Source organism: Nothoprocta perdicaria, unplaced genomic scaffold (genome assembly GCF_003342845.1).
Source record: "Nothoprocta perdicaria isolate Ctin4 unplaced genomic scaffold, notPer1 scaffold_105, whole genome shotgun sequence".
NCBI lineage: Eukaryota > Metazoa > Chordata > Aves > Tinamiformes > Tinamidae > Nothoprocta > Nothoprocta perdicaria.
The window spans coordinates 1,309,516-1,337,377 of NW_020454150.1; the positions used below are offsets into that span (position 1 = coordinate 1,309,516).

A 27,862-nucleotide genomic window follows, 5' to 3' on the forward strand; every position below is an offset into this window, starting at 1 on the left:
CGTCTTTGTGAAAATGCTCGATCATCATCACGTATCTCGTGCCAAAGGGAAAAACTTCTATTTTGGAATTCACTTCGTTCACAGCGAGGAAAAAGAATCCTTCCGGAGTACAAAGGATCGGAACTTTTAGCAGCAATATCATTGCAAAATATATAAATATATATGTATTTTTTTTTCTATGTATAAAATACCCTGAAAACATTAGAATGCTTATCACATCCAGATAATCTTCTGAATTGTTTTTTAACTTSCAAAAGTCATATGATATTATAGAAACATGTATGGATTCAGGGTGGTGAATAGCGGACATTAAGCAAAGCCCAAAATCAAATCCATTAACCTGGCTTTTCAAAGCTCTTGAAATTAAGTTGCTTTTGCTGCATAGCATGAAAACAAGCTGAATTGTTTGCAGACTGTCTTGCCTGAGTATAAATAAATGAATAAATTACAGTTTTCAATTCCTATAGGAATAGTAGAGCTTAGAACAACTGTCAGGTTGACATATCTCACACACTCCTAAAAAAGCCACTGTTTGCTGGAGTACACAGGACACAATTARGTAAACTGTCACCAGCTTCTCCAAAAAGATGTGGCACCTGCATGTACTAGTATTTAAACAGCTGAGCTGCACAGGGCTTAACCAACTGGGAATCAGGGCCAATACAGGCAGCAGCGAGGGTGGCAGTAACAACTCCAGCTGCGCACCGACTACAATCAGATTAATTTCAACAGTGACATAGAATTGCTGCCAATGCACAACTAAACCCTATTTTATCTCACTGTAACTGTTCAGCTGTACTAACAATAGTAATACATCACTGATCCTACAAATAGGCTTCAAGGCGGCTGCCAGTGCAGTAGCACCACATTATTTAAGTGTAACACAGCACTTCAGTTTGCTGGCAGCACCTTACTTCACTTCCAAGCTTCCCCAACTTCATTTAAATCAAAACAAACACAACTCAAAAATAATGAAGCTCACAAAAAAGAAAAAACAAAAAAAAAAAACAATAAAAAGAGGCAAATATAACTCTTATTAAGGGTCTATGTAGAGAGCCCTTCTGTGATCATATATCCTGGAGGAAACTTCAATTGCTTTTAGAATTTTCAAATTAATGTTGCATTTCTGCCCTTCTCTCTGTTTAAAACAATCTTTTCCAAACAGCAAGCATTACGATCAGCACAAATACCATCTCTCAACTACATATCCTAGCATAGCTGTTCAAACAACACGTGACAAGATCTAAAGGTATTACAACTCATTACTTAGTGCACATATTTGTCCACATAGTTACATAATAGGAACATTTGAACCTCAAATGCATATTGAGCCTTTGTTTTGAGCCAGTTTTATGAGTTAACTGCATTGCAAAYTAGAGCAATGATACATGCAGTTAAGTATGTGGATCAAACCACTGCTAGTCACCTAAGCAGTTATGCGGGTAAGCATCAGAAAGGAATTCTACCCATCTAGTTTGTCTGCCAGTTAAGTCACAGATCAAAAACATCACCACAGACAAGAGCTACTGGATGTTGGCAAGAGAGCAGGAACGGATGTGTCCCCATGTCATGAAAACAAGAACGTGAGCAGCTTTGAATGCAAAATGAGATTTTAGCTTACTGCAGAAATTCTTCCCCCACTTTTGGGGTGGTTTTAAATTGACTTCTGCTGTGAATGTTACACTTCACTGAGTATTTTAACACACAAATAACCAAAGCATTCAGGCACATAYAGAACGCATTAGCAAAATGAGAAATTAATGTAATGTTAGCACTCTGGACTTCAATCTGGTTTARGAGGATAACAGGTCTTCTCATGCATTGCACAAAACAAGCCTCCCAATCTCAGGTTGAAATCTATGCATATCACATTTGCATATGAAAGTTTAAACACACTTACAACCACTATATCAAAGGTAGCCCAGAATCATTAGAATAATTCTCACAGAAGACAGAATAAAGTACCTTACAAAAGCTTTAGAAAAGCTCTAAGCAGACAAGGGAGACAAAACAAACTATCCAAAATACACACACACACCCCCTACCAAAAAACACAAACCATATTTTGAGCATGTCTTTAAAGGCCAAATGCCACTGGGGCATTAGCAGACTCATATGAAATCAAGCAGATTTGCATTAAACTGTTTTGTCTTAAGCAAAGCAAAACAAATCCTTAATATGAAAAGGAAGAACCTSCAAGTTTGCATGCAATGTTCTGTATCAAGAGAGCCAAAAGAACAGGGAGTACTGGTAATTGCTTTTATCATGAGCAGTGTCACAGTTGGAGAAGATTTCCCCCAAAAGCAGTATTTTAAGTTAACCTAGGAGAATTTATCTAATACAACATCAAATACTTGATTTTGAAATGATATGAAGTTGTGTTAAGACRCAGGTTCAAAAGGAAAATCAAACCAGCTGAGTATTCGGATAGCGCGGCTTAGTGTGGCTAGGTCAGCTCAGCAAGTTCAGAGGTGTGACCATGAGTAGAAAGCAGAGACTGAAAAGGTGAAAAACTGAGAGCTTGTCAAGCTTTAGATTCCCAAGACCATAATTCAGCTTAGCCACTTTTTCTGCTGTAACMATGTGCCTTTGCACTGCTCTTATTTATGACAACAGGAGGGAGGTCAAAGACAGAGCATCTTAAATAGGTGTTAGTAGCCTCTTTGAAAGTACTTCTGAGACAGCTTCAAAGGACCCCAATGCCAAGATTCAGACACACACACACAGACACATACACAAAAGATCAGAACTTGAGATGTTCAGAAAAGTGAACAACCTGCTACATTTTCTTTTCTTCTCTGGTTAAGAGAAGAGCTTTCTTCATGATGAAGAGAGCAAGCCAAACACTTGTTATTGTTACAAAAAATAATGCCAGCTCTCATTTCTTTCCACTTTCTCAAGTAAGCTCAATACAAAGGGCTCAAAACCTTCACTTTCTTTATAGCAAGCTTCACAGAAGAGATCAGGGCTAAACAAATCACCTTATAGAGGAAAAGAAAGGTAAAGACAACTGTATTAGAGTCAAAGGACACTCACTGAGCAAATTAATTAGTTAACACACATTTTACCCTGTGCCAGTTGCCAGTAAACCTCTTGACTGGAGGGTTTGTGTACAAAGTAGACTAAATATAAGAGCAGTGGAAGCASAAGCAAGAAGAGGAACTGAAATACCTTGAACACTAAGACTACCTGTATGGAGAACACCCATCACTGACGAAGAATCAGATGAACAAATTTGTCAGTAGGTTAAGCAGTTTATAAGACCATTAAAAAGCTTTTAAAATTAGCTTCTAATAAGTGACAAAACTGTAAACTGTTTATATAACTGACTACTGAATGAGCTTCCTTTAAGAAGTATCATTACTTTTTCATGTTTGATGCTGAGAGCTCACGAAGACTATTGTTCAGACATATATAACTTACTATAGCCATAGCCTGTTCACCTTCTTACATTCTCTATATACCCAGAGAACCAAGATTTCAATTGTCAAGACATAACCTAAGAGGCACCATCTGAAATAGCAAGTAAAGTGAACAGGCCTGCAACCCCCTTCTAGCTCCAAGGCCAACCAGCCCAGTACTACGGCATCCATAGCACTAACATTTGATTCTCCAAAAGACTGACTACATCCCAATTGGCTTTTAAGAGAGCTCTCCTAGACTCCTGAGCAGGAACTATTATCACACTGAAAGAATTTGGTCTAGATGCTAGAGCCTGCCATACATCAAGTAATGGACCAAGTAACGGAAGAACAAAGAAATGAATAAGGTTTGGTGCTGTTACCTCATTAGCCATCAGATACAGAAATTGTACCATTAAGCAGCTACCACCCACATCTACCAAATACTGAACACAAAACGAACCCTTCTACAGGTAYGTCTCAAGATACAGCAAGTGATTAAGCAACTACTGTACTTCCAAACTGCAGTAAGCAAGGAAAAAYAGTCATTTCTTTACAAGACACTGGAAAGAAAACCACCTATTAATAAGTTACAAGATCGTTTCATTGAGGTGACATGTCTAACTGTTGCTAAAAGTGCCCCCACAACAGAATGGCAGGCTACAAAAATCATTGACAAATATTCACTTTGTCCCACTGATTTACTGCAACAAAACTACAGTGTGTAGTTATAAAAACAGAAATTCCTGGTYGTTAGACATTACTTAAAATTATAAAAGCAAATTGCTTATGTACTGCCAGCTCTATCCAAATATTTGTTTTCATTGATACCACATTTGGCCTTGCCTTTTAGCTGTCTCCAATTTTATCTGAAATAAAGATGCTCTTCTGCTAGAGCAGCCTTAGCCCTTGTATCTGAAATGATGTGCCTAATTTCTTTCACAGTTCTGATAAAGACAGTGTCCTGAAGCTATATAAAGATACTGCCGAGAAATCAAGAAGCTGATATTTTCTTGGAATAGTCCTAAATCAATAAGGCTTGATTCAAAATCCATCTTTATTCCTTCCTCATCTAAATCTCAGCTTGACAGAATGTCTCTTATTAGTTATTTAGGAGAGGATAAATTCATGCCCTCAGGTAAGCAACATAATCGATTCTCAGGAGGAGAACATTAAAGGAGGAGACATTTGTGCCACCCAGTTCAACCTCAAAAATGCAAAGCTTCCATAGAGGGACTTTCAGTTTCCTCTTAAAGGAGAAAAGAGCAAGTAATTTAACTTTAGACTTAACAGCCCTGTAAATATAACAAAATGACCTGAATGAGCATGTTCTGCACTGGGGTACAAAACCAAATAAGCAGTTAAAAAGATATGGATCACCACAGGTAATATTGAATATCATTTGTTTTACAGAGATCCTTGCATTTGTGCTGACTTAGGGAGTGTAGTTTGAGAAAAGATTTTCTGGAAGAAATGTCCTACAGAAATTCCTATTCCCTTCCCCATTCAGACTCTCCATTTCATCCCACCCTGTTTGTCACAACTCCCAGCCATGCCACCACRAGAGTTCTTCTGGACATACAATGTAAGATAGAATACCCAAATTACCTTGGTTAAAGTCAACCACGTCTCAAAAAAGGCATATTCCATCTCTATTCAAAGCATAAACAGCTTTTAAATGTTTATTCCAAGATTGTATATACACTGTATTTCAGTATCTGTTAGGGCAAACTGCAATAYACTTAACATCAGACTTCAGAGAAAACATCTCCAAAATTTTACTTACTGGACAAAGCATTATTTCCCATGACCAGATAAAGCTATTTTAACTATCAATTCGACATAAACGCTGACCAAAAAATGTAATGCCCACCAGCATCTACTTACAGCCCTACAGATTACAGCCCACCACAGTTTGAGCCTACCACATACACACRAATAAATTCGAGTTGCTTCACAGTGGTTCCGTAACCATACCAAATTTTGCGTATCTATATATGAACAGACATCTTCTACCTAAGTCCACCCAGCTAATTAATACAACAGAAACATAAGCTCAGGCTATTCAGTAAAGAAATTAAGAACTTAGAATAACTCAAAAGAAAACATATTCTCTTTGTTACTTTTGCCTCCTTTCGTCCTTTCAGTGCTTCTGTTAATATCTTGTTATTTTTATGATATACACTGCTCAATTATTCTTAACAGGAAAACCAATCAAAGCACACAATACACTATCGTACCATCTCCATATGTAATACTCTTTTCATTTGTATCATTCCAGTTTTCTTCTGTAAAATGTTAGCCATTCTGGACAGAGCCTATGACACCCTGTCCAGATGCTTTTTGTTTATGTAATATTTCTTCAAAGCCACTATAAAAAAACAGGAACCATTTCTCATTATTCTCCCCAAACTGTAAAACATTTTCTTCATTAAAACAAACAAGCAAGAACAAAAAGCAGGAGTTATTTAAAATGGGAATTTTTGTCAAATGCAGTATCATCCATATGTTGTCATATCAGTCATATGTTGTCCTGCATGAGAGGCAACGTCAGCCCACTACTAATTTCAGTTTTTGTTCTACTTCATTTTCTTGGATAGCTGCATAAAGTTGGTGCCTCACACACAGTCACTGCTTTTTAGCTTTCCACACAAGTAACCTGTTTTGCTGGTATCTCAGAAAGCCTAGAAACACTATAGCTGGAACCACAGATAAGGGGAAGAGAGCTATGAAATCAGTCTCTGGTACTGCCCCATTTCCAGATCTCATTAATATACGAAGCATCATAAAGACAAATGTGTTTTTTTTTTAAATAGGGAGCATCTACTGTCCAAACTGCCATCAACAAAAGCTCAAATCTGATTCCTTTCAAAAGACACTGAGAAGACAAAAGGTTATGAAAGCATGACCCCAAGTTACGCGCAACCACAAGTTCTTACACAAAAATAATCTTATCTACATTAGGAGCTTGAAATGACTGGAGACATGGGGCAGTTTGATGTCCTAATTAGTTGATTCTAGGATAAAAAAATGCTATTTCTGCCCTGCCCCCACCACAAGACCTCRCATTATAGATTCCTGAAGTGACAGAAGGATAGAAAGCATTATGCTAGTACRTACAGAGTAGGAAATAACGGTATGTTTTAATTAAAAATGCAGCTGGAAAACAAGAAAGAAAGAAGTAGATAATCCAGGGTCAGAAAACAAATAAATATTTCCTYTTTGCAAAGTAAAATATTTTATTTTCTCTTCTAAGTTAACAGAAGGCCATCAACTAACTCATCTCTAACTYAGTAAAATCAGTTTGATCAAAGAATGCATCACTTCCTGAACAATAAACAGGCAGCATTTCCCTTGGCATAGAAGTCAATTTTTTACCACATAATCTACATTTTCAGCAGACTGCTGATAAAGACTTGACTTCTTTCCAGCCTCTCCTAAGCTCAAGATATGCAAAGCRATGTGTGCCAGTAGCTGCTTGCACACAGTACTGAGGCCTTCTTTGTGCAGTTTGTAATTGCCATTTTCTGAAAATTGTCTGCTCAACAGCAAAATGAATATTAATTTCAGGGTAAAATCTATTCTGCATGAGAAGCTGAATTTTACTCTTTGCAAGAAGGAGGAAAAAATAAAGACAGCACTAATTACTTTTGGATTTTCCCAGAATGCTGAATTTTGGGYTCACTAACGTAGATGAGAGTATTACTGCCCCATATAATGCCTCCATCCTGCAAAGGATAAGAATACAAACCAAGCAAAAGGACTTAAACTTGACCTTCCGTGTTACCCCTAGGAAAAAAGCAGCCACAAGCAGTTCGCTTTCATTCCTTTCATTTATTTTATAAACACTCAGTACACAGCCAGACCTCTCGGCCACCTCGCAGTTCTTCATTCTGTTTGTAACTGAGACATTCTGATTCCCACTTAGATAAGGGAAACTCTCTGAAAAACAAAGGGCAACTGTGGAAAAGCACTGAAGGAAGGATGGCATGTTCACAGAGAGGGCAAACTGTTAGCCTGAGCAGAAGCTAAAGCTGATCTCTAGACCATATCCAGGATATATACTGGGAACCAGTACAGACAGCACCAAATAAGGTCCAAGTTAAGCACTCCATTGGGTTATCTTGCAAATCATCAGAGAGAAACAGATAATTCAAAGAACCTGATGTACTTCCAGATTTTCACATGAGGAGGAGAGGCACAGAACACCCTACTAATTCTTCTAAATTAGCTAGCATAGCACTCGGTAAATTAAGAGACTGCGTACAGGTCCAGGAGACACACAGAATATACAAAGAATAACGTATTTGTGCATCAGTACTAAGTAGTTTAAACAAGAAAACTTTCCACTTCACTACAATCCGAAGAGATCTCCGAGTTCCTTAGCATGTGGAGGATACAGCTTTAGTTATGAGGTCTTTTGCAGAGCGTACAGGTTTCAAAACTGCACTGCCACTTTGGCAGACATCACTCTACTGCAAAGTCAGTATTCAAGCAGAACAAAGCTCCCTGATGTGCTTTACTTGGAAAGCTCAACAGAATAAAAAAAACAATTAAAATGCCTAGAAGTACTTACCAAATATGCCCAATAAGACTTCACTACCTCCTTTCACAAGAGGAGACACTAGTCCTCAGATCAGGGCCAAAATCTACCTAAATAAGCAGTTTCAAAGTCTGAACTGCAGTTCTAGAAGGCTACAGTGTTTTTCACCATCTTTCCTGAAATACTGCAGAACGTTTGCAATCGAACAGCTGTTGTGTTCCACTTCAGTGACAGCTACATTGCAGCGGTGGATTAAGTGATCCAAAACCCTCTCACCTATCTCACAGGGGTACAGTGAAGATTAATTGTTTGTAAAGCTATGGAATGAAGAGACATACTAAATATCTTTATTAATTCTAGGGTGGTCATGCTGAGTAGAACACTGCAAGACACCCAGAGCTTCAAAACTCTACATTTACAAATTATCAGTCTTGTCCTGCTGTTATACTGTTATCCTGCTGTATTTTTATTTGCATTTTAATCTTCTTGCATACACCTTCAGGGCAAAAATCCTATTATCTTAACTATCTCTTCTATCATGCAATTCTACAGTGCTTTAAAAATCATAAGCAATAGTGAAAACTAAATTTACCATTTCTCTAACCACATCCAATTCTTTGATCATCCTTCCCCTGAATTATGAAGTTGGCTTCACCAACAGTGAGGACTTCTCTGAGATGTTTCCCTACTTCCCTGCCACTAAAATGATCATTTAAAAAAAACTCCTCTGTGACAGTTCTTCAGAAAATAAATAGTTCTTCTGCTAAAACAAAATACAAGTTTAAATATTAGAATGCAGAGAATGTCTTGAACATACACTTTCTTAGGTTTAATCAAATAATTGCCTCTTTTTATACTAATGAGCAGGGCAAAATGGAAACTAATTTAGACAATTCATTCATGGCAATAGCTTTGTGAGCTAATATTACTGCCAAGAGATCCATTCTCAATTTTCTAGAGTACAATAACAGAGCAGCAGTAAGCTTTTCACTTCAGGGAGCTTTTCTATCCTGTGTAAATATAAATAGAAATCCCATTATCTATCGATAAAAACAACTAAGCAAGTTAAATAAACTTGTATATGTTACCATTTCACTTTTAAAAATCATCAGCTCTCTGAATCACAAATGTAAATAGAATACTTCACTTACTGAAATCAATGAGAAACCTTCCAAATCCTTGCCTTTGGTATTGGGGCATGATCATTATGCAGGAGACATTGTACTTCTGCTGGCAAAGCTTTTCCTAAGGGAAGGAGAAACAGATCAAGTATGTCAAAGCACTGCTGAAGTGGGCAATTACCTGCACCTGCCACTGTCCTTGCAAAACACCCCTGCAAGGTAAATGACTACATGAGGCCAGTATCAAAGCTGAATAATTCCATGTTAATAAAAAGTATCACTCAAATATACCCTTAAAAATACTTGGGTTGTAATAGTTAGCTCCTCAGCATCTTAAAGATTAAGAAGATTACCTAAACTGCATAGGGACAGGTAAGCATAGGATGGAAGGAGGGAAACAAGAGCAAGAATTAAATGTTTTCACACCTTGCTGATCATTCCGTTAGGGATACGCAGGCTGAAAATAACAGCCATATATATGGTGAAGATTTATTTCTGCCATTGCTGCCTTAAGAACTCTGTTGGTTTTCACCTGTATTTTATCTTCTACCTCTGAATAAATATAATGGAGGGATGATGGGGGGAACCATGAATTACAGAGCTGAAGTTATATTTAAAGCATACTAACATTTTTTCAAGTTAATTACTTCTCACCTAAATTCTAAGGTATGGAAAATGCTTAGAATTCAGAGCTCTTTCAGACAAGAGAGTCATAGGTGTACACACAACAGAGGCAAACATTATGGGAAGGAAAAATGTAAACCACAAAGCTGTTCCAACAACATAGCTTAGAGGTTCTTTTATGGACATTCAAAAAATAGAAAAAAGATAACTTTGAAGTCTCATCACCTTTAAAGGATTACACTAAAAACAATTATCAGTACTACTTAGATTTGAAGGAGATCAAAAAACATCAGCTAGGAATAAACAGGCTGGCGCAGTGGCAAGAAGCCGGGACAAGCATACGGATACATAACACACCAGCTACTAATTTAGCCTCCGCACCTAAGATGACACCAAAYCAGAGACAACACTGACAGGACCAAACAGCAATATGCTGGTTTCCAAATATTTCTTCATTTGTGAAAGCAGGTGTTAATGCCATGTTTCAGGAGATGTCTCAGTTGCTATGCTTATGAYGATACTTAAAGCAGCATCTTCTCAGTACAGGCTCCCAAACTCTCAGACTGCTGCTTAGTACTATGCAGCCTGAGGATCCATTTGCACTTGAGAAGGAAAAGCCAAMGTGTTTCTGCCAGTGAAATGACACTCACTACAGGTGCAAAAAAGGAGGCCTGATTCAGGAAATCGTTGCAGTACTTCAGTGAGTTCAAGGTGAGGCTGAAGTACTTGCCTAAGTTTTGGTGGGGAAAACATCTGTGGCCATGGACAAAGAGACTGATCTGGGTGGGAGGAACGACAACAAAATGCATCCTTGCTGAGAAAAGGATGCATTCAAACATCAAGAGAGATTCACTCCAACACCTGTGGTATCATAACTAAAGCTATTCAAAAATGCTTGCCAACAGGTGAGTTTGCCTACCATGTGAACGCCAGATTGAAATAAGCTATTTGAAAGTTAAAGGTCAGAGACAGTGCATGTTGTGGCTGGCACTCTCACTGTTATTTAAATCTCAGAAAGGCCCAGATCCCARAAGAAATCAGACAGCCCAGCAGGACCACTGTAGAATCTGCAAGTACCCTACCAGTTCCTACACTTACAAATGTCTTTACACAAACCACCTTTTGGTGATACTACAGACAAAACGATGAACTTGATTTCTGAAAAGCAAAACACAGGTCGTTCAGTAAAGTGTTTGTGTACCAGTCCATCAAATTTCTAATTATCCTTCACCATTATTTTCACGAGTGTTTGTCAAGGCAATTCAGAAAAGTACTTTTGTCTGTAACTATTGCCTTAAAATTCAAAACAAAAAGACAGAAAAACGTACACTGTAAAGTTAATGCTCAAGTCCTTAAGCTTACTGTTTGAGGTAACTGTATTAGACTGCAGACRAGAACAAAGATGTTCACTGGAGGTCGTTCACATCTAAATAGCCGACCTGAACAGCCAAGGGTAGAAGCTGAATGCAAGACAACATCATTGCAAATGTTCAGCGTTTCTACAAGTCAGACTAGGCACATTTCGCAAAACTTAGAATTCTAACAGAGCAGTGGAAAAACTACTTAATTTGCAACTGTACTAATCATAAAAACAATCTGAAAATAAAATACATATCGCTGAATAAGTCCTCAATTTGCATCAGTTTGAGAAGACTAGTGTGTTAGAAGAATCACATTCCATTTGAGACTTACGGGAATTTGATATTTTGGAAATAAAAATTATATTTTGCTGTTGAAATTGTACGCACAAGTATTTAAGTYGGCATATTAAAGTGAGAAGAGTTTCAAGTAATGTTTTGAAAAAGAAACACTTTATTACCTTAGAGAAATATCCAACTAAATGGCAGCCTTTCTCATCATTTTTTGTAAGGACATAGAAGAGGAATGGTTCAACATCATAATACAAGGTTTTGTGGTCCAGAAAGAGCTTAGCTAACAAACAAAGATTCTGACAATAAATTTTGCTCACATTTCCATCAACCTAGAAAGCAAGACAGATGCAGTTATTTCCCATGCCACCAACATATTAGGAAAAACAGCTTCTTGAATCAACTTTATCCTAGGGGGAAACATAAGAGTGTTACAGAAAAGGAAAAAAAAAAAGAAAAAAAGAAAAAAAACACATCAGAAGAGAGATGCCCCAGTTTGTAATTAAATAAGAATTCTCCTGTTAGTACTAATTACTTTGCGTTAGTATCCCCAGAGGACCTGGATTTATTAAACAAAGTAACTTCACCTTTTAATTGTTCACACTGGACTTACCTCTTCCACTTAATTCCTGGAAGGAAACAAACATAACTAGCAGACAACAGCAACAACAGAGTATTATCTACAGCAATATTTAAAGCTACTTACTAGAGACTGCTAGTAGGAGTGTGTGCCAACCCATAAGAAGAAAGAATTGCATACTGAATCTTAAGGTATAAGACCAGTGAACAGGTTGTCAATTTGGTATTAAAAATAGCAGTGTTTTAGATACTATTAAATAAGATAAAAATACTGCACTGAGGCYAAAACAATACTGTGTAAGAGAAGCACACTTTCAGGCTAAGTGCTATAATTAGTCTAGGAATGCTCCTAGTATCAAGAGTCCAGCTGTGATGCAGAAGGCTATCAAAAATGCAAAAAACAGGTACAGACACRGATTTGCTAAGCTGCAATAATAAGCTACTCCACGAAATAGAAGGCTCAAAGGCAAATGTCTTTTTGAAACCATCTTTATAAAAATATTCTTTAGTGACTTCACTAAAGAATATTAATACAAATGTTTCTATTTCCTCTCACACAACAGCCAAATGATCTGCACACAATGATGAAAAAGAAACTATTTTCTTCTGTTTCTAATCACAATCCTAGTTACAATTCTGAGTAAATGCCAACGTTTTGGATGTACTCAGGGATTTTAAGGGGACTGACAGTGCAGTCATGCTACTTGTATTAAAGAAAAATATTTAATGATCTTCTACTGCTACTAACAGCATCAGAATGAATATAACATTTGAGAACCTATCAACTACCTTAAGCCTTCATAGAATTTGTTATATTATTCAGATTTTTATCTTCCTTTTGAACGCTTATTAGCRAGGATGCAAATTGGACTTTCAACCATGTAAAAGCTATCACTGGGTAGGCCAAAGTCTCTGAGTTATTTCAGTTAATGTATAGTTACTTGTATAGAAATGTACAAACAATCCTTTGATTCTAGACAAAGGCAGTGCATTCAACTTTTAAATGAGCAAAAAAGCGGATTACAGTCTCAAAAGAAAACATTTGTCAAAGTTTCTTGGCTTCAACATAGTGGTAAACTCTGTCAAAGTCTTGTCTCAGATCTGTCAAAGTCACGCTCTGGGTGGAGGTACATAAATTTTAAATAGCAAACTCACTTCTGTTTCTCTAGAAATCAGAAAGCATGAAGGAAAACATATCCCTTTCATTCTGCCAGACAGAAAGTGGATGCTCAGAATTCCTTAAAATATCTACTAGGAAGGACAACAAATGACAAAGTCTCAGAACAACAATTGAAGCTCATCTTAGAAATGAAAAATAGACTTTCCTTCAGAAGTCCTAAGGTAAGTGCTTATTAAGGTGCCTAAAACAGAGAAAGGAGACAGACATTCCTTTCATAGGCATCTTGCTTTTTCTCCTCCCCTCCTCAGAACTGTATTTTTAGTCACTTTTTATTCGGGGGTTGGCAGTAGTTAATGAAAATAAAATTAACTAGAAAGCAGTATTTGCTTATTGTAGCATGCTGTGCAGCTCTCAATACCCAGTAATGGAGGTAAAAAATAATAATTTCATATTTACTAGAACAATCTTTGGGGGTGTTTTTTTTTTTTTTTTTTGATAGACAAAGAGTTTTAAGTCTGTTTATAACTTAAGAGTTTTCCTAGCAGGCTGTAACCTGTAAAAAAAAAAAACTACCGGAGTTGGGAAGGAAACAAAATCCCAATGCAGACAGCTATGCTGAACCAAACAGATGAGCAAAAGAATATTTATATTTTCCTAACTTCTTTGTTTGCAATCATGTCCTTATGGATTGTGAATTACCTCTCAAACAAACGAATAAGRAGCAGAAACAAATACATGACAGAAAAACAAGGAAAAAAAATGTCTGCAACTTTGGCTAATATAGAATTTTAAGTTAACACTGCAAAAACAAGCAAGTGAACCAAGTATTAAAGATTTTGTTTGTTTTTAGAAGGAATGTCTCTAAACTGTATCACTATTTGAATTGATAATGGCAATGGAWCAGGCATGACAAATTTGTTTTCAGTATGAAAATGCTAATTACAAGTAGACTCTATGGTAACTCAGAGTTAAATATGTAGATCTGAATGCTGTTGTTTAGACACAATCTGAAAAGACATCCTAATAACTCTGACAGTCTTTTCTGTTAATATTATTAACRGGTAACTCTAGGAACACAGAGATTAATGAACAGCTTGAGTAACTACAGACGTGCTACTTGACACGTAGATTTCTATTGACCAAGACACACTTAAGAACTCAGACTATTAGAGAAGAAAACTCCATGACAGTAACTTAGACTGCAGGGGGCTATGCCCACAGGCTCAGTTCYGGACTTCTCAAATTCAAGGTAGCTCATTGCAGATCAGCATTAACCTGAACCTCCATTATCCAAACAGGATGCTTAAGAAAACTGTCTCAAATTTCCAAAAGGAAAAGACTTCTATTTGCTACATCTAAATTTCTAGCAAAATATGCAAAACACTTTTTAAAAAGAATATATACATCYGGGAGGCAATTCCATTAAGCTCACTGTGCTCTATATGCAAAACACTCAAACAGCCAAAATTGAACATCTAGGATAGGCACTTTCTGCTGTGAAAACCTGGACAGGTTGCCCTGGCAAAGGGCTTTGCAGCCTCCTCCTAARCAGTCTGCTGCACAGGAATATTTAAAGTTGGAGTAATGCATAATGAGAAAGTAAGCCTCACGAGGGAAGAGGCAGGGTAGTACAGGACAAGGAGGATGGACTTGTTTCTGCAGTATATGAAGAATCCTCATGCAAGTATTCCAAGTTTTCCCCCACCATCTGTCTGCAGCTGGTCTGTAATGTCTACAAACTCATTAYTTTGAGAAACCTAGACTTGGAGATACCTACCTCAAATACTGAAAGGTCATTTCTTCTGTAGATTTCATTGGCTGGAGGATGATACCAACCACATTTCTTTGAGTGCCTTAATAAAATGTTTTTACTTTTCATGTACTTTAGACAGAATTCACACAGGTAAAGCTTTGGTAGTCTGTATGAAAATCAGAAAGATATTTTATACAAAATAAATCATTTGTGAAATTCTATAAACAAAAAAAGTTAGCACAAAGCAACAACCCTCTCGCCATTTTAAAGTAAGGTAACCTAAGTAAATGCTACTGAAATCTAAAAAGACTAAAAAACAAAACCCACTACATTAGAGAGAACCATTAAACATATACATCAATTAAGAAGAATATATAAGAAAAAAGATTATGTTGAAATAACAGAGAAGTTAATTGAACYATGATGGACTCTGGACAGCTGGTTTGGTGGTCCTGCCTCAACTAGATCCTCAGCTCTTGCCCCTACCTCATCTCACATTTCACCTAAGTTGTCATCAAACTAGGTACAGCAGAGTCATACCTCACATTCGATCCTTTTTCTCGGGACAAAGGAGGCACTTGACAGGCTACAGGGAATCTACTTCCCTATTTTGGATGTGGAAGAGGCTAGGAGACGGTTTTCTTCCCACCCTCTTCCAAATACTTGGACAGGACAGCAGATTGATAGGATAGTTCTCTCCTGCTACAGTCCACCCAACCACATTATTACTTTGTTCAGCCACAGTTTGGAATGAAGCCAGTCCAAAGAGTTCACATACAGGCAAAAGGCTCCCTTCCACCCAAGAGAATCTACCTGCCAGAAGAAAAAGTCTGTTCCTTTCAGGATTTCTTAACTATTATTTAAAGTTACTGGCATTGTTTTTCCTGCTCTAGTCTTCTACTAAAAGGTTTAGTAGAATTATTTTTCCAGTCTACAAGTTCTTAGAGTAGAAGCCGGTTATATCAGCTCTGAAGTTACTGGTATATCCTAGAGTCACTCGGAGATAACAGCACTGGTTAACAACATTCCAAGATTCTAAGCCAATTTACCAAAGCAGTACAAGCTCCTTATTCCGTGATGCAACATCATTGTACACAGAGCCAAGGATCACACTACCCCCACAGAGGTCATCCCACTGCYGGCTCACACTAACATCTATCCCTTACTAAACTTCTCCCTCTGCATTAGTTTACTTGATGGGCCAGATCTCTTTCATGATGTGACAGAAAATAAGGGGCTATAGAAGTAAATAAAACATTTACACTGTAAAAGCTCTATTAATAAGATGGAACAGAAATGCTCCATACAACCTGTTCTGGTCCTTGATTTTAAACGATAAATTTGCAATATACCTCTCATTCCCACTGTGCAAAGATGGCAGTATCTAGGAATGACGGGGATGGAGAGAAATGGCAGTTCACATCCATGTTATCAACATGCCTTCTGGAACAGGCCATTTAACTTGGCTGTCCACTGTAGTGTTCTTGATGAACACACAGTTCTGCAAATCTCCGTACTTTATGAAACTACTGGATTTATAGCATGTATATAATTTCAGCAGAGACATAAATCAATAGAGATCTACTGAGCACACACACTAGCTCATGATTTCTGGCCAACTCTGAGGCATCCTGACAAAGGAAGAGGCCAGAATAGGGATGTCACTGCCCCACTGTGTGCACTACTTATTTAAYAGGTCCAGACTTTTGCCTCCTCAAACGTGAAGTTAATTCGAAGCGAGCAAGCAAGACAAATTGCTTTGAACAGCTGAAAATTGGGTATACCTGGTTGTAAATTGTTTTAAGGTGAAATAAGACAGCAAGAAGCTCTGAGATTATGTAGTTCCAGAAAAACAGTGTTTTTATGTGCCTTGGAATAGAAATAGAATAAAAAAAGGAAAGAGAGGGAAGAGAGACAGGGAAGACTCATCCTCCTTTAGAATTACAGAATTATGAGAATAAACAACTTTTAAAAATAAGTATAAAATTAGTAAGCTTCCAACAACATATGACGACTTTGACAACTCACTACCTTGCATATTCCTGTGGGTAAGGCGAAGAGTACCAAGTCTGGATCTCGTATTTTCCAAACTCAATCACTGAAGGATATCGTCCACTTGTTTCACCATTGTTTTTACACCCAATTTTCTGTCAGGTACAATAAAAGCAACATTAGGAAGCAATAGCAAGTTAGCTTTTTCAATACCACTTCCTATCAGTGAAGATCTGCCAAATTCGGAGCATTTAAACTAGTTTCTTACAYTCTGTCTTCTCTCTGTCCATGCTGGAAGAATCTGCAAACAGTTTGCTATAAAATTTACCACAACTTTAAGGTGACAAGCAAATAAGAATAAAGTTAAACAAATACTGCTTATTCTGTAATGATATATAAATAGTGCTAGTTCTTGAAGCTGAAAAAATGAAGGGACTTTCATTACCGAAAAAGATATTCTGTTTGATGACATAACTCTATTTATGCAGCTCCTTTGACCGTGCTTCCTAGGAATACTGCTTGCTTGAAGGGCAAAAATCTCCTCGTGATCTACTTGTGAAGAGCTGCTTCTGACAGAGAAGCCTGCAAGGCTGCCTCATTTCATTGACACAGAAAAGTATAAGCCTTTCTTGATAAGGGAAAATTCAGCTGCTGTGTCTAGAGCTTCGTTGGCAAAGAAAACTCATTCAGTCTCAGCAAGCTTTAAATTACTATTACATATCCTAAGAAGAGCATAAACACCAGCTGGTATAAAGTTTTAGTCRGATTCAGCTCAAACATTTCAACTCCTAGAAAAAATGTATTTTATACTCAAAACGTGTTAAGGCATGGGGCAAAACAAAATAAGCCCACCATCAAACCCAGTTTGCTTCTCACAAACTGTATTTGATAAGACAGACTTCTCACAGTGGCTGCTTTAGGTGCCAATAAAAGCAATCAAGGCACACTGTTAGTGACCAACAGCCTCTCAGTGCTGACCAGGATGCTGGCTATGCCACTCCGCATTGGGTCACTGGCAGTCCTATGTCCAAAACGCTCCAAGCACATCTTTCAACATCTGCTGCAGGTGCCACTCTTGTGATCCGCTCCAGTGGGACACCTTGTCTCCAGTCCAGTAGGACCTAACCGCACTAAGTGCCTCTCCAATGCAATGCATAGAACATAGCAAACACGAGACCAAAAGGAACATGCCAAACTGAAGGTAAGTAGACATCTGGAAACTAATCAACTGCATTTTATACAACACAGATGACAGGGTTTTTTTTTCCCCTCCTCTCTCTGCTTACCTCCAGGGAGAGTTCCCGGGCCTGCTTGAATACTTCCAAATCCTCTTGCGTAACAGTGTCCTTGCTTCCCACCAGAAACACATCTGTATTTTCTTGTTTGATGCTTAGTTTGATTTCAGTATCTGTTATTTAAAACCAGCAAAAAGTTTATTCAGATATGCATGTTACCTGTGCTTTCCCACAGTAATAATCCTAAATAGGATTGTAGCAACTACAGCTCTTACAACCTCCCATTCTAACTCAATTTGGAATTCTAAATAACAGGAGTGACTCCTCACACTCTTTGTATTTTGTAATTTGCTGTTGCAAGAGCAATTTTCACTACTTGCTTGTCTAARCTCTTATAGTCTGGTTTGACTAAATCAGCTTAGGGCCTCATGAAATAGACTCTACTCTATCACTGGAACTAAGTCTCCCAATAATATGCATGGCACTCTACAAAATCATAAAAATAAAAGAAAAAAGCTACCCTTTCCCTGCAAATTTAAACAAAAATTTTACATTTTTGGAGTCCAGTGCTAAGCTAAGCGTACATTCAAACATCAGTCTTTTGTTTTTGTTGTTTCTTTTCTTAAATAAAAGTAATCATAAAAAGGTATTTTACAGCAGTACAGATTGAGTGTTGTGGAGGCAGGATGGAGTTGGTCATGAAAAAGCAATGGAGCAGAGGGAAATGAATTGAAATGCCCATCTTTATAAGCACTGACAGCACGCAGCCATAATGACAGCACTACTGCCAGAGAAAGGGCATGGGAAAGAACAAGGCAGTAGCATGACAAGTGGCTACTCATGCGGTACTACACAGCCATAAGCAACATCATGAAGGCACTTGGGGCTCCTAGTGTCACTACAGATGCAAAAATAATAAAAAGGTGATGTGGTATTAGTCAGAAAAAAAACATTCTGGAGGTTTAGTCAGCATTAGATACAGGGTCAAAGTTTTGTTGCTTTTGTATGAAAGTGAAGTAAGAACAAGAGAAGTAGCTAAGACCTATGTGACAAAATAAGAATCTCGGTTTTGGACGGGACGCAGGTTTGGTTGGCGCTTTGACCTTTGCTTACCATCATCCTGATCAGGTTTAATCCTTCCGTCTGTCAAGCTCCCCTTCCCTGGTGAGGGGGTCCCCATCTGAGGGGTCACCTTATACTTTAATCTGTCTAGAATCCTGCGCTTTTTAAGGAAGGCTGTTCGCTTCAAGTGGGCAATTGCTTTAAAAGCACGTCCTCTAGGCACACCCCATCCAGAGGCACGGGAAWGAGAAACAAACCTACTTCTAACCTCTTTCTTTCCATAGAAACAGCTCCTACATTTTGATGAGGAAGATAATTCTGGCTTACGACGCAAGCGCTTGGGCGGTGCATAGCTTGGGCGGCCCTTTTTTCGAGACTGTCCCTGAGTGGTATAGATATGAGAAAGTCCATCAAAGAGTCCCTTTAGCTGACTGCTATGAGGAAGGCTACTAAAGGAGGGTGCGCTTGACTGACTGCAAGAACTTTGGGGAGAGTTAGAAGAAGTGGAAGTGCTGGATTTTTGTGAATTGGGGCTCTGACCAGAAATGGGGGTTGGGGGTAGAAGTGAAGAAGATGGAGGTTTTAGCTTTTGTGTGGTACCTGTAGCCAACACAAGAGAAGTGCATGACTGTTTCTGAGAGACCTTTTTCCTTGGACGATAGTGCTTTGAAAAGTCTATTATTTCACCTCGTGATCTGCGACCATCAGGTGATGGTGTAAAAAACTTAGTAAGGCCATCAATGAGCCCTTTGGTTTTCTTGTTAACTTTAAGTGTAGAGGCAGATATGTAGGTGGAGGTGGTGGTGATTTTGGTGGTGGCACCAGGCCGAGTGGGGTCTGTAACAGGCAATCTGCTGCTTGAATCCTTCACAGATGCAGCATGACCAGATGAAGGTGTGGTACAGACTTTAGTCTTTTGACCCCTACCAGGTGACCCCCTTCCTGTGAATGCATTCATGGATCCTTCATCACTGGTTACAGACCTATACAAAAATTTGGAAAATGAAAATCAGCATTAAAAAGATATAAAACTACTAACAAATACTACTACAGTTTAAGTTACTTGCAGCATTTTCCTAAAAGAATGTATCTAAAAAAATTTAGAAAGACATATTAACTTGGACATACAATTCACATTATGGCATAGCATCTGATAGCTAACTTTAAGGTTGTTTACAGTCCATATCAATAGAAGCAGCTGGGACAGCAAAGTCTCCCAAGTCTACAGGCTCTACCTACTTTTAGGTAAATCAGAAATGTGCACATCTTTGGAGAAACGCATTAATGGATTATGTTTGAACACAGTAACTGCTTCACCACCATCCAAGTGACTGCACACAACGAGATGCACGTGTTCAGTGTTAACAAGTTAATTACAGCAGATCAAAACCCTTATTAACTTCATCAAAACATTTGTTTGAACTGTACAAAAAGTCTATTAGTTGTTTAAAGCAACAGTCAGGTTTTCAAGAAACTCATTTTTCCAATCTTGTTTGATTACATCTAGAAGCACTAGTACTCAAATAAAAAACACTAAAGATCSAAATGCAAAGTGAGACAGTTTATGAACAGCATCGCAGCTAAAACAAAGAAACTACTGGTTTTCTTTAGAAATTATAATAAAGACAAATATACACACACATATATAAAGAGGGAAAGTGCAAAGCTGTAAGACCAAGTAAGTGAACAAAGAAGAGCCATAAACTGAGCATAATATGGAATATGACAAGGGTAAGGACTGAATACTACCTGAAAACTAGTAAGATAAGGGGCATGACGCAAAACGAAACTTGTGGAGTTTTGGAACTGTCAGTTTAGCTGCTTGCTAATGAGCTAAAAGACAACACGGAATAACACACCAAAAAAGTTTAAATGAACAAAAACTGAACATTTTAAAATGCTAAAAAATAGGTATCAGGAGGTAATAATCAAACTGCACACCCAAACAAGAGTTTACTGCAGCACTCAACAATGCCATTTTCTTCTCCTTCTTTGAAGTTAGCTTACTTTGTAGAGGAAAGTTCTCTTCCACAGATCTTTCCTTCTTAATTGCAATGCTGAAGCAATTAATTCCTACAGGTTACTTTTAATTAGAGATGGAACAGCCTGGGGCTACCATCTGTTTTGCTGAACTCCAGTGGCCCACCAGTCTAAAACTTGGCCCCCTTTCCACTCGCACATCCTTAAATTTAGCCAACTCCTAAGCAGCCACACACACACACACACACAMACACACACACCATACAACCAAGCCTTTTGAATTCTCCAGTGCCATAAGCTTGTGTCCATAGCAAGACTTGCAACCAGATGTGCTAATGGCAATCAGTGCCAGAGGCTAACACACCTGGTTTTAGTTAATCTTGCACAGTAATTTGCCCAGGAAGGGCATGTTCAAAAAGGATGTTCAATAGGGGAGGGGGAAAAAAAGGAAAAAAAAAAAAAGAGAAAAAAACCATTTCTGGATCAGGCACTTCTGGATAGACTTTCCTTACTTTCCTTATACTACATGGAAAGCTCTAAATGGCATCAGTCAATCCTGCTGTACTTCATGCTTAGTTACTTATGATACTGTCTTCCATAGCTTATTATCATTTTTAAATAGGATTTTTACAAGTCTGTTCTTATTCCATCTCCTCACCCTTACTGTTCAAAAACAAGTTTATTTTGCTCTATGCATATTAAAAACCTCGATAATACAAATATGCTTACAGCATTGCAAATATTCATTATGTCAAGATAAGAATCCCTTACTCTTAAAGCACTCCTCTATCTTTCCTACTCTGTAGGAAGGGAACAAGTCTTACATTCAATCATGATGCAAAACTGAAAGGATGACTTCTTTTAAGACAACACTTAATAAAAGCTAACAGCTAAAAAAACCCTAAGAGCTTAGTACCAACTAAATCCACGCAGGCTTATATATCTGTCCCAGTTGGCAGCCTTTACATGTTGAGGAAAGGAGGAAAGACACAGTTATAACATCAAAAAGGCCTTCCTGCCAACCTCGCTGGGAATGCCCAAGCCAGGGACATGTTTTAAGAGAAGATGGTAGTTCTGTAGGCAAACCACCACCTCCAGCTGAAGGCTTGGAGTTGCCAAAGGAAAAAAAAAACACAGGTCAAAGCAAAAGAAAAAAAGCTACAGGGATAGACAGAGTATTTTTACCATACACACATGGTAATGCACAAGAAATTGAAGATGTTAAAACTCTGAAAGCTGTATGGCTATTCTAACAACTGATACCTTCAAATATGGAAGTTATTTTGCTGAGAAGTGAAGTGAAAATGCAGAGAAAGCTCTGCCTTTCTTTAAAGCACATTTTTCAACTCCAGCTCTAGCTTTTTCACTTTCATGTAGTGCCACATACCATCTCCGTTCTGTACTACCTTCCTAAAGTGACATGTCCTGAACTTCAGGACACGGGCCAAAAAGGCCAAAATAATAGTGAAAGAAGGGGAACCAGAACATAGCAACTGCACTGCACTGGACCAGAACATAGCAACTACACCAGGCCAGTGTGCTATACTTGCAAGATAAAAAGAAAAGAGAGGGGGGGGGAAAAAAAAAAAAAAAAAAGAAAAAAACAGGAAGCACTATATGCAGTTGCAGTGACTCAAGAAATTCTTATTTGGCAAAATCCACTGAACTTTTACAAAAGCTACCATGCAACTCTGAGGAATACCAGACAGGTTCTTAGGCTTCAGAGAAAAGTGGCAGGATAACAATCACATAACAGAATGAGGAGTAGATAGAGCCAGAAAGCTTTTCAGCTGCTCAGCTGCCATGGCCAAGAGATACTTGAATAGAAGAAGAGGAAATCTGTGTGTGAATAGGAACATGTAATGGAGGACAACATGCTGCTAGCATTAGCATAGGATCTGTTTCTGTTTAACACTGAATGTAAAGTCAGCTCAGCTTTTGAAATCTACCTAAACAATCCTCCAGCCAAACCTTACGACGTCCCATTACAGCACTGCCTGGAAAGATACGTGCCAGAAGGAATAGAGCTCTCTTGGTTTAGAGAGAAAGATAATTGTAATAAAAGAAATTGGAGCCTTTTCCCCTAGTAACCAGTGGGTCCTTTACAGGACAATTATTTCGCCCAGAATAACACTTGAGCCACGACTTCGGGTTCCAGCTATGTAATACTTACATAGCTTGCTGCTGGCAATAGCTTGTGTGCTGATAGTAAGGTTATTTTTATACTATTCTTTAAGCAGAACTTTGAGCAGAACTGTGTCCTGAAGTTGGACATAGATAACCGGCTATTTATTAGCCACTTAGTGGGGACACTTGTATATATTTCAGGTAATTTAAGTTACATTTCAAAGGCAGTCGTGCCACATTATTGTATAAACCTTTGTTTATACATTATTTTTATTGTAAATTTACTGTAATAATGTTTATAACCACTAAAATAAAGTAGTTACTGGCCATCAGACCAAAATGTGTGTACTAGAATCACTTCCTTATCATTTCTATTCCCTAAACTGAATCATAGTTGAAAAGAGTACTTGTGTTTGGATCAACTTCTGTAAAATTATGTCCAAGAAAAGTTTTTTACGGAAAAGCTTTTTTTAAAAGAAAAGAAAGAGCAGAAAACACATCCCCCCAAACACACACCCCACAATTAAATAGAAACCTACAACATTCGTTGCTTTAGTTTATTTTTCGGTCGTCCAATGGGTTTTGCATATCGTCGCCTTATTTGGGCGGCTTTCTCATGAAGCAGCTTTCGCCCTTTTTTCTTTGGTCTACAGACCTGGCAAATCCACATCCCTACAGAAAGGGAAAAAAAGAAAATTAGCAATCTTTACTTTGTACTGCAAGCACCTACCAAGACAAGCGYCAAGAAAACAAGTGTAAAAAATTCTCTTCCAAACAGGGCATATGGAAGGAAAAGTGGCCAAATAATACCCTTCTAGCCCTATTCYGGAATTTTTGAAAGCAAAGTGCTCCTGGAAAGGGAAAAAGTGACAATAAGGATCACAGAAAAGATGAACATTACAGAAGAGTTTCTGGTTTAACTTGATTCTCCTTACACTAGGTCTTTCTTCAGACACAAATAATTCAGACAAAAATAATGATATGCAAATTACAAAGCAATCTAAGCTAAGTGTTATAGAGAAAATAAATCACTTCTTAATATATAKAGAGCAACTTCAATTTATCAGTCTTTTAATGTGAGATGATCATGCCTGAAGATCTTTTTACTATATAAAAGGCATGAGGATTTAAAATATTTGAGAAAGAAGAAAAAAATTATAACTTAAGTGACATTAGGAAACTGACTGCAGAACTTGTGCTCCCAAGAAGAGGTCTCAAGTAAAGAAAAATAAAGTCTTGGCTTTGACTTGGTTACAATTACGGTGTTTACTAGCTGCAAAATAATTAGATGGCTCAAGAGGTTTTGGCTACTTAAAATGAGCAAAGCCTGAGGGAAAGGATTTTCGGCATCACCTTTGGGCATGCGGGAAAGCGGTGGGTCACAGCACTCCATGTGGAACCCTCTGTCACAGGAGTCGCAGAAGAGCATGTTATCCTAAACAGGGGGTGAAGAGAAAGGAAAAAAGAGACTTAGCATAGGATCGCTGGAGATTTGCATTTCCACACGTGCTAAACACAGAACTAAGGTAAACAAGAAACGTTAGATAATGCTGAATAGTGACTTACTGCATTTTTGCCTTGGATCCTACACGCGCTACATGTCTTGCATTCAATACACTGCCATCTTAAGGCCTTCACATTTGTTGTTAACTCTGGACAGAACTTCAAACATGAGGGGTGACCTGAAAGACAAAATATTTGAGGTTGCTTGGTATTTAAGAGATTTGAATCTTATGTTCAATACAGGATGCAACCAGCTCCACTGGAAATGTAAGAACTCCGGCTGTTTTCTGAACTGCCAGTGCATTAATTTAACTCACACAAAGAAAATATGGAATAACTGCAATAAAACAAGTGTCAAGAGAAGCAGAACATTGACTTTTACCATAACTGACAAGTATAAATAGATGTCATAAACACCTAGAACTAAATCTATGTTTTTAAACTTGCATTAGTTCCAAAGAAATTATTCCCGTGCACCTGAATCCACTCTTTTTATAACAATGCARTATAAATCCAAGAAGTGCTTTATATAAAGCTCTATTACTCATTTGTCTCTAAACATTCCAAGGATCTACCACAGAAACTTAACAGGCAAGTTACACACAGCTTTCATTTCTATGTATTGCTCAATTACATGTAATCAGCAAAGTTTCTGAGCAGTAAGCAGGAAAAAATGAAATCTGCAATTGTCGCATGGAAACTTTATTACAGAACAAGAGTTTCAAACAAGAACACACTAGCTGAACTATGAACTCACATGAATTTTTATTTTATTCCCTGCTAGGGCCACCTGATTTTCATGGTAATTTATAAGGCCTAAGGAGTAACTTTTCCAGCTTGTGCAAGGTGTCAGACAGCTCAACCCGTACTCTGCATACATCACTGGTGATGACTTCCCATGTCCTCAACAGCCTCAACAGAGTTACTCTTAATACAGAGGGACAAAAGGGGTAATAAACAGGAAAGGATTAACCCTTTCCAGGGAAGTACTTTCTGCTRGTATTATATTCAGAGATGAGGGAGAACACTGACCCCGACGCTGTCAGGGAGGTAGGAGCTGTGCTGGGCTCGGAGGTGTCACCTCCACCACGGCTGCCTTCAGCTCATCAGAGGCAGGAACTGCGTGTGCCTCCTTCCAGCCACCCTGCCTCTGGTCACCATGATCCACACTTACTCCTCCACGTTACATATTTCCCAGTCCAAAGCTGAGCTAAACCACAACACAAAGGGATACAGATTAATCCCTAAGCATCTGCTGCTTCCATCTTTCCAGAGACGGAGGTATGGGCCACAATTGCAACTGGCTTGATGGGAGAAATGCTTTGAACTCTGAACTCTGCATTGATCAGCTCCTCTTAGTGTGTGCCCCAACTTTTACCCCACTTTCTGTTAAAAAAAGAAGAAAGCAATTCACAAAACCTATGTCCCCAAAACAACAAGTAGGAATAGAATCAAACAGTAAAGGACAACCAAGAATTCATCAATATAGAAGCTTGTTTTTTGCTGTTGTTTCTTTAAATACCCCAAAATACTAAGACGTAAAGAAAAAACGTAAGAATGTTTTATTCTTAGTATCAAGTTTAATGGGCATTAGTAGTTTTTTTTGTGTTTAAGACTTATTAAGCACTTAAAATGTGACTTCTCTCCTTGACAGTGACAAACACACTGGGTAACTGTATAGTTTAGTTCAGTGTTACATTATCCTTTGCACTGAAGCTTAGCAAGTGCTTCATTAAAAAAAGAAAAAATATCCACTAAGCAAGAAGAAAAAAAGCTCCCTGGAGTGGCTGATATTAATAATCAATAGAAAGGCTTATTTCCCCAACCATGACCAAACATCTATATTAACATGTTAAAGTGTTATCATAAACCAATTTCCTCCATACAAATACACTGGATTTTATACAACTACTCTATGCAAAAAGATTTATTTCAACATGCAAGAAAGCTGTGGTTTCAATTGCTGAGCCTCACTTCCCATTACGTTTACCCTTTTCAGTTACTTACCCGACAAAGGTTGATGCTCGCCGGTTGGTAACTATGCACATATTATGTATAATGGGATTACTTTATTTCCCTATTATCAGCCAACAGGCTGTTTCTCATTCAAGCAATTACACAGCTTACCACCCATTTCTTTATATCTGAAAAGGTTGTATTATTACATCAATTCACAGAAAAAAACATTGGGTTAAACACAGATCCTGCTTGTGACTCAAAGTCCTTCAGCCACAAATAACTGGACTGCACATGGGAGATACCATCAGGCTTTATTATTCTTTTATAACCCTCCCTAGCTAGAAACCCTAGCAGAGACCATCCCAACACTTCCAGTTTTCAAAAACACAATACGCTCTTGTTCTTTATAAGCAGGTAATAAAAGCTGGCTTTTTTTTCTCCATTTTTAAAATTACTGTGGACACAAATTTACATAGTGCACAAATGATGTCAATAAAAAAATCAAGAAGTGCTAACCAGCATTTCATTCTTAAAGTGGGGCTTTCACAGTGCTTCATTTTTAAAAGACACTTCTCATTCGATCACTTCTGCAGGTTAAGCTGAGTCACGGGGACCTTCACCAGTTTTAAGGGTAGCCCTTCTACATTTCACAGAGTTGAAAAGGGAAAGATTCGCTGCAACTCRGGCTGAACTAAGGAAAACACCTCTGCCGAGAGGCTTTCGTTACTTGATCAATCTCTAGTTTCAAGTGTTTAGACAGTAATTAGCCCCACTTCAATCACTTGACTTTCTTTTTAAACCTCAGCAACATCAATATTTTCAAGTGCCACACAAATTGAACAGATTACAGGAAATTTAGACCCTGTGAAGTTGTCAATTTTCACCAGGAATGGATACACGTTTCTTTTTCAGCAGATCTCTGTTTTTAAGACTCCACTATTATCCAACCCATGTAGAAAAGCTTAAGATCTGTGATACACTGGCTGCCTTTACCTCATTGTGGTAGAAATAAGTGAGATCTGGAAGCTAAAATGGAAATTCACTCCTTTGTGACCTTGAAAGTCCTTCAACCTGTCCACATTTTTCCTCTCATTGCTGAATTTAGCCTTATGTTTATTCTTCAAATGACTTATGACAAAATAGGTGATACTTTAAATTCAAGAGCAATATACTACTGATTATTAGTAATGATAATTATTTCTGTGCTACATTAG

The 27,862-nt window shown here is 37.9% G+C and overlaps 1 protein-coding gene across 3 annotated transcripts in view; it reads right to left on the reverse strand.

Annotated features, from left to right (window-relative positions):
- Nucleotides 1-27,862, reverse strand: part of KAT6B (lysine acetyltransferase 6B) — an 85,554-nt gene that overhangs the window by 14,845 nt on the left and 42,847 nt on the right. Inside the window, exons 4-12 of one of the 3 annotated variants that reach the window (XM_026044560.1) lie at nt 24,753-24,868; nt 24,540-24,621; nt 23,726-23,858; nt 19,131-20,062; nt 18,069-18,190; nt 16,822-16,937; nt 14,815-14,956; nt 11,509-11,670; nt 9,096-9,189 (exon numbers count right to left, since the gene is read on the reverse strand). In XM_026044560.1, the coding sequence (XP_025900345.1) occupies nt 9,096-9,189; nt 11,509-11,670; nt 14,815-14,956; nt 16,822-16,937; nt 18,069-18,190; nt 19,131-20,062; nt 23,726-23,858; nt 24,540-24,621; nt 24,753-24,868 (1,899 nt within the window). The remainder of the gene's footprint in view (nt 1-9,095; nt 9,190-11,508; nt 11,671-14,814; nt 14,957-16,821; nt 16,938-18,068; nt 18,191-19,130; nt 20,063-23,725; nt 23,859-24,539; nt 24,622-24,752; nt 24,869-27,862) is intronic. The other 2 variants (XM_026044576.1, XM_026044569.1) reach the window with 2 other exon arrangements.